At 32.5% G+C, this 7,500-nt stretch overlaps 2 protein-coding genes across 3 annotated transcripts in view; one reads left to right on the top strand and one right to left on the bottom strand.

Moving 5' to 3' along the window:
* Nucleotides 1-7,500, top strand: part of LOC113811812 (uncharacterized) — a 301,655-nt gene that overhangs the window by 283,829 nt on the left and 10,326 nt on the right. The gene's annotated exons all lie outside the window — the stretch shown is intronic.
* Nucleotides 1,741-7,500, bottom strand: part of LOC113804348 (integrin beta-PS) — a 12,380-nt gene continuing 6,620 nt past the window's right edge. The window contains exons 13-16 of one of the 2 annotated variants that reach the window (XM_070127358.1): nucleotides 6,068-6,200; nucleotides 3,733-3,876; nucleotides 3,339-3,478; nucleotides 1,741-3,162 (exon numbers count right to left, since the gene is read on the bottom strand). In XM_070127358.1, the coding sequence (XP_069983459.1) occupies nucleotides 3,094-3,162; nucleotides 3,339-3,478; nucleotides 3,733-3,876; nucleotides 6,068-6,200 (486 nt within the window). In that variant the 3' untranslated portion in view covers nucleotides 1,741-3,093. Of the gene's footprint in view, nucleotides 3,163-3,338; nucleotides 3,479-3,732; nucleotides 3,877-5,610; nucleotides 5,789-6,067; nucleotides 6,201-7,500 lie in introns of both variants that reach the window. The other variant, XM_070127357.1, reaches the window with a different exon arrangement.

Genomic DNA, 7,500 nt, shown 5'->3' with positions numbered 1-7,500 from the left:
TATATATATATATATATATATATATATATATATATATATATATATGTATTATTGTTTTAAAAAATACTGACCCTGGAAGTTTGGAAGGAAAATGCAAGAAACTGGAGAGGAAAAAAAGCTGGAATACAGCTTGCATGTAATCTTAATACACCTTTCACTGCATAGAAAATTATCAATCAAAATCTTTTACACAACAATACTCATGTGCAGTCTGACCAATCCCACGAAAGTAAAGTAATATCTGGACCTAAATTTGTTGACCTTGAGAAGCATGGCAAACGAGTATCAAGGTCGGTTAGCACGTGTTTAAGGGGCGCCGGGTCAAAGAAAATTACACAATGGTTGAAAAAAATATGTAGGTCGTGTTCGGGATGCCAGATTGTAAGGACTATGATGTCAGTCTCATACCGTAATGGTGAGTCTAAGATAATTTATTTAGCAATATAGTGTGTGATAAAAGTTTCGTTCTTGCATCATTTTGTAGATGATTATTGCAACTTTCAAAGCAATGTAATACATAAGCTTATTTACTTCGTTTCATAGCAACATTATATACTGCATACTATATTTGTTTTATAAAATCACTTGAGTGACATTGGTCAGTGGTTGCATATGTACTTCTTTTATCAATGATGCAAGCACTCGAACGAAGATATTCTCCCACCTTGTAAAATACTACAGTTTAATCTGTTCTCTCATCACCTGATCTTTACTGTGAGGAAACCACAATAGGTCTGCAGTCATGGTACGCACCTTTGCTGATTTATCTTTGATATCTTACCGTATTTTGATCAGGCAGCTACTATTTTTGTATAAGAATTGTTACACGGGCACTTTAAACTGACTTATTGTACAATAAATGACATAACATGTTTTCCATGACTGGAAGCGGTTAATTTTTCTTACATTGTAATAGTTGATAGTTTGTATATGTGCTTCCTTGTATTCACTATTTTTTGTTAATTTTATTATCGCATTTTTTCCTGTGGACTTGTGTATGAAAACGTCAAATACTGTATTTCTTCGATAAGTAATGCAATGCATCGAATTATGTACCCTTTCTATACAAATAATATCTTCAATAATTTCTTCTTTTAAAAAGCTAAACTGCCATAAATATCAAACAGTCTTTTTAGCATTGTTCTGAGCCATCTATTTGACACAAATGTTCAATATCTAAATAAGTTCCTATCAGAGTTATAAAATACTTGATATTTTTCAAGGGCTGAGTCTCCAATAATGCTCCACATATTTAACCCAATGTCCCCAGGAAAATGTGTTGTATTGTTTTGTGAAATGTCTCTACACATACGCGGCTCTGCCAATTCATGAGTCAATTAGTAGACCTTGTGACCTCAACTGATTTAACCAATTTCATCTTTTGTTGAGTTGAAGGGAGAAACACTTCTTTTTACTAATGCTATCAATATTGATAGTTATTTTTATCGTAAACTTCATAATTACTATAGTGTTATTGACATTACTAAATGCAGTATAAAACACTGGAAAATATTATCGAAAATCAAGGAAAAGAGTAAACGGGTGAGACAGGTAGTTCTCATAATTGGCTCACTGGTGACAGAGTACTTGTGGAGCCATTTGTGTAAAAACAAATACTAAATTAAACACATAGTGAGCATGGCATACATGCACATGCCATTCCCGGCGGCATGTGGTTAACAAACTAGGTGCCCTTGAAGATCTGCAACAGTATACTGAGAGGACAAATAGGGACCCACAAAGTAGACACTGAGTTTTATTAAAACCAATGTACACAAGACTAAAACTTTTTAGACCTTTTGAACAGTTAAAAATATTTTACACTGTTAGAATTTTGGGTAATTTAGTCTTTCTTAAGTAATTCAAATTTGCGAGTTAACCCAGAAATACGTATAAATATATTTCTCCCCCCATTTTACTAAAAGAATCTATTTAATGATTACAGTAACCTCTGAACAAAGTAAAGTATCATACTCATTAGATCTACGCAGACTGATAATCCTTAATATCTACATACTGCGCTTACCTTTTCTTTCTATGAACAGATTGGAAAGTTTGCTTTTCTTGTTTAATAAACCAACAAAAAAAGGCTTATTTTCATTTTATTAAATAATTGTACAGTGTTACCATACAGACCCTTAATATTTGCTCCTATATTCTACAAGATCATTTTTAACAATTATTACAATTATTTGTGATTTGCACATTTTAAAACTTAATACCAAGTAGCTGCCTGCAATGTGGCCACAATCTCCAGACTTTTACATTGTCTTAAAACTTTGGTTTTAGCATTGCAGAAGGATATATATTCATATATTTTCTATGAACCTATACGACATTTGTTTTCTAATAAATTACTAAACTATAAAAAGTAAAAGTTTTGTTAGGCACTTTTAAGTGAAGACTGATAATGATAAATGCAAAAGGCACTACAATGGAAGGAAATACGGCAATGATTTAGATTTATCATTTAAAAAACGGAGCACACTTTCTTACTTGGTGTATGAAGACTTTTTTTTTTTGGTAAAATTTAACAGATTAGTAAAGCTTTCAACAGGTTCCAACTTGATAAATGTGGAACTCCATAAAATAAAAGTTTTAAAGTCATTAAAATAAAAGGGCATAACCCTACAAAGATTTAGTATGTGATGAAACTATATAAGAAGAATTAAGAGGTGACAGCACCAACTATGAACTATGTACACATTTAATACACAATATTTTGAAAGAAACATTCACTAAAAATTGGCACATTAACACTGGATTATCCAGCAAGTCTATACTACCAATACTATTATTGTTACAGTTACATACTCAAAGAAGCATATAACTACAAGCATCATATTAATAACAAAAGTAAAAAAAAAAATAATAATAATAATAATAATGATAAAATAAAGAATATGAAAATAATAGATACAAAGAGAACCTAAATTAAAATGCATTGTGAACACATCTTAAAATAAAGAGCTATTGATTGTTCAATATAGTTTGCTGACAAGACTACTACCAACCATCTTCATTACTCTAATTCAGATTACACCTCTCAGCAGAGATTCAAGCCTAGCGATGAGATCATAGCTCAGTGGCTCTTTACTTGCCACCACCGTACATGGGGTTCTTGAACGTGGATGTGGCCTGCTTGTAGATGGGATTCTCGCCCTGTCAGAGAAAGGAAAGAGGTGAATGGGTGGGTTATTGTGGTTGAAGAGAAAAACAGAGAAATAGAAAAAGAAGGAAAAACAAGAAAACAATTGAGTGAATAAGGATATTTCAAACTTGGGTCTATTCATCCTTTGTTCTATGTCAGAAATAAGGTGGATGATTCCTCTACTTACAGTATCCCACTTGGCCATCATGCGTTCCTTCTCGAAGCGCGCAAACTCTCTTCTGTCATGGATAGTTGTCAGAACCTTCCACATTATTAGCAACGCCAATCCGACAGCAACAATAGCTCCAATGACACCCAATACAATTCCTGTTGTGGGGATGTAAAACATTGTATTTAGTGAATAAAATACAAAAGTAAGAGTAAAATGCTATCAACTAATGGGAATAATTTATGATAATATTTACTATCCAGTCTGTATATTTGCTGCCCCAGAATTTCAATAGATCTATCAAAAATCTTGATAAATGTATCTTAAACACATTATGCAATGCTACAAAATAAACAAAAAAATATCCTTAGCATGTAGTCATCCCTCAAAAGCATAAGAAAAGAAAACCTACCAAGGATGTCTAACTTTGGAGGGCATTCCAGTGTCTGCTGCACACGTACGATTGGTTCCTTATTCTCATCATATCCATAAACAAAGGTGAAGCGGCAATCGTTCTCGTCAAAGAAGGTGCACAGACGCTCTCCTTCGTTTTCAACTGGAAGTAGGGATTGATCAGAATGTAAGCATCACAGTATAAGATATTTCTTAACTAAGGGTAAAACATTTAAACCAAACTAAACTAAGCTTAAACAAAAAGTTATAAAACTAATCAACTTTTTAAATGAGTACAACTAATACTAGTATTGTTAACTAGCCTTACAATTATGCTATACATGAGAGTATACATGGTAGGTTTACATGTATATGTATAAAAAAAAAAAAGGTACTGCCACCAAAGACAAAAACATTAATAAAAAAACATATTTGTACTTCCTTGTTTTGTCATTAATGAAAAAACATTGATATATCTAATCAGTGTCAAAAGAAAAGAAGCCCTTTTAATAACTGAAACTATGAACTCCTCTATCTATCCTTTCTAAACATGTAAGTGATGTAACTACAAAAATATCACGCACTTGTTCAAGAGCAAACTCCAAGCACTACTTAAAATGCAATCTGTCTCTATATCCATCAATGTCTATTACTCTTTACAAAAAAATGAATCACAGACCAATCAAGTGTGTATTCAAAAGTGCTTTGTGTGAGCACACAGTCAAAATACATCAAACAAACTAGATAAATCCTTTGTGAGTAAATTTTGAACTACTTATTGCCACTTCATGTATATATGCTTTGTATACGCACATAAATTATATATTGTATATGTAATGCATTTATAAATGTGCAAATACAAATAAATACATACATAATGTTACATATATATTTTCTTCTTATTTCTGCTAAAGAATTTTTGATAAGGTCCATTTCATCGTAACCACATCAAGATATCCACACATGATCTAAAGACTTGAGAATTTAGAGACAAAAAGGATTATCAAAGTAACTTTTATAAGCATTTTTAAACTATCAATAATAATAAAACAAACAAACAAACTCCAAAGTAAGAGTGTTTTTTCTTATACATAATAAAAAATACAAAAAAGAAAGAAAAAGAAAGAAAGGGAAAAAAAAGAGAAGAAAAGAAAAAAAAAATTACAGGCAATTTACTCTCAGTCACACTTCACAGAAAAAAAAAAAAAAGATCTGCAAACCACAAGGATAAATTTACAATTGGAACCCAACAACTTAGGTGATGTTAACTGGATGTGCATTTCTGTGTTTTTTCCAACTTTTTTTATTATCTTTATCTGAAACTTCAGCATATGAAATTATACTGAATCTCATAAAGACTGTGTTACAGAACAGGTTTAATTCAGTATAATTTCAAAATGATTTCTACATTTCTGTAAAGGCTCTTTCTCACATTAATGAACTACCAAAACCTTACATATTATGAATGGTATTTACCTTGGCTAATGAAACTAATTAACTTACACTATCAAAATGAACTAAAATGCACATGCATATCACCTGACCCAACCTCTTCTTGGCTTAGCAAAATTACTTTTGTTCTTTACTTAACAGACCTTTATTAAAGCAAAATCGGAAATTAACTGTATAAATGAAATTTTCAGCAAGCATTATGTACTACTAATCATACGTTGTCCATGCCATCAACATCTTAGTTAATCAAATCAATCTGCTAGACCTCCTTTCCCACTTTCATAGGTTGGTCCTGCAAAGCTTACTAAAATATAAAACTTATATATATAATTAAATCCATTAAATTTCATAAGAGATTAGAAATGCATGTCACACAAACTTATTGCACAGTACAAGAATGATGTTCCTGTGCCAATGCCACATCGTCTGCTGTCCATCTCAGTACCTTCAACCCAGTTAGTAACATTAATAGTATAGTTGGCAATGGCTCGGTCTGTAATGGTGCTGTAGAGGAGGGAGCAGCTATCACAGAGCACTGGATCTTCCGCCAAAGGGCCCGTCTCGTAAACACGACACTGTACACACTCCTTAAAGTCCAGGCACTTGAAGTCAGTGCCACACAGCTACAAGGAAATACAGGCATGCTATAAATAATAACTAGGTATAATAAAATAAATAAAGATAAAAAGAAAGAAGTAAAAGAAAAAAAAAAGGGGGATACCTGTCAGCATTAGAACCTTCTAATGCTTCTGCTGCAACCACTGACAGGAAAGACACATCAGGAATTAATGAACAGCATGAAGTACAAGAGTCTTTGCCAATACCTGTTCCCGGTTTAGACCTGGCAAAAATTCTGTTACTTTAAGCTGTCACTAGTGGGGGAAAAAACCCTAAAACCTCACCTTCAGCTACTGGTACAGGAGTGGAGTTGAAAGTAGTACAGTTGGCTTTGCACTCCTCGATGTTGAATTCACCAGTTTCAAACACCTGGCACTGTACACACGCCTTGTATGCAATGCATTTGCCCTTGCATGTCTGGGGTGGATGCACATAACCAGGAGGAGAACCCAATTTCATTTAATACATTGGCATTGCAAATTGCACATCGGGTTAATGTTGACATGTGGAGGGATTGAAGACAAGGAAACAGCAGGCAAGGATGCAGGCAGGCAAACACCCATGTAAAGGGGAAAAAAAGGAACAATACAAAATTAGTTCATATGTTGCAACATTATACTTTTTTTTTTATGTCACTGCACAAAGTAATTACTGCATATAAAATTAACATTTCTTTTAAATCATAGAGTCTATATGTTTTGAAGATGTAAAATAATTACAATATATGCTGCTTCCAGTGTACATGCAAATACACAGGATAAAAGTCTACCTAAATATGTAGATGAAAGTGCATGTGTGTGTTGGTGAAAATAATTAAAATGCTTGTAATCTAAATGTGTGAATATATTTCCCTATCTGCATGCAACTTGTTATCAATAAACGTCTACATGATGTGACACTAATAAATATTACTTAAAACATTAAGTACAAAATTGGAATAGCAGTTCAGCAAATTAACAAGATATATTATGTTTACAAAAATTTAAAGCAACTCAAGATAATGCTGAAGGGGATTATTAACAAAGATACAAATTATGCATTTAATAAAAAATTATACATTTGAATTAATTAACAAAATTTAGGCCTACACTGATCATTATTTTCTTTTACCAATTAAAACACACACAAACACCATCACCACTTCCCTTTAATGAAAGTGATGCAAAATGTAAAAATCAAGTCTAAACTACAAAGTACCACACACACACACAAATGCCATTATGGTTATGATGTGACTGACATCCAGAGGTAATGGAGTAACTAAATGGTTTGCGCTCTGCATGGATGAAGCAAACTTGTGCAACTGGACTCCTTTACTGCAACCCAGAACATATTCCACTACCCTAGATTACTGTGAGCAACCTTCAAACCAAAGGAGATTACTACATACATTCCCTGTATGTAGCTGAATACAAATACCCTATAAGCTTAATGGAATTTATCTTCCACTTTTTTTTTTTTTTTTTTACACTGATAAGCTCACAAAATCCAAGATTATGGTGGTGGAAATGCATGTATAATAAAAAAATGAAACTAATTGACAGTTATTGTGCATTTTAAACTGATATAGTACATGTTGATCTAAACATTTAACATCTATCTTTCAAGAAAAACATTTAAGTGTACAAACTGAGGTCCATGCAGTTTGTAAGTTCAAATGCAATAATATCTCAGTGATTTTACTTTAGAAATAAACCACCCAGTGAAAATAAGGATA

The sequence above is a fragment of the Penaeus vannamei genome, chromosome 11, assembly GCF_042767895.1.
Source record: "Penaeus vannamei isolate JL-2024 chromosome 11, ASM4276789v1, whole genome shotgun sequence".
NCBI lineage: Eukaryota > Metazoa > Arthropoda > Malacostraca > Decapoda > Penaeidae > Penaeus > Penaeus vannamei.
Note: the sequence above shows the minus strand (reverse complement) of the source record. Positions and strands in the feature narration are given on the sequence as shown.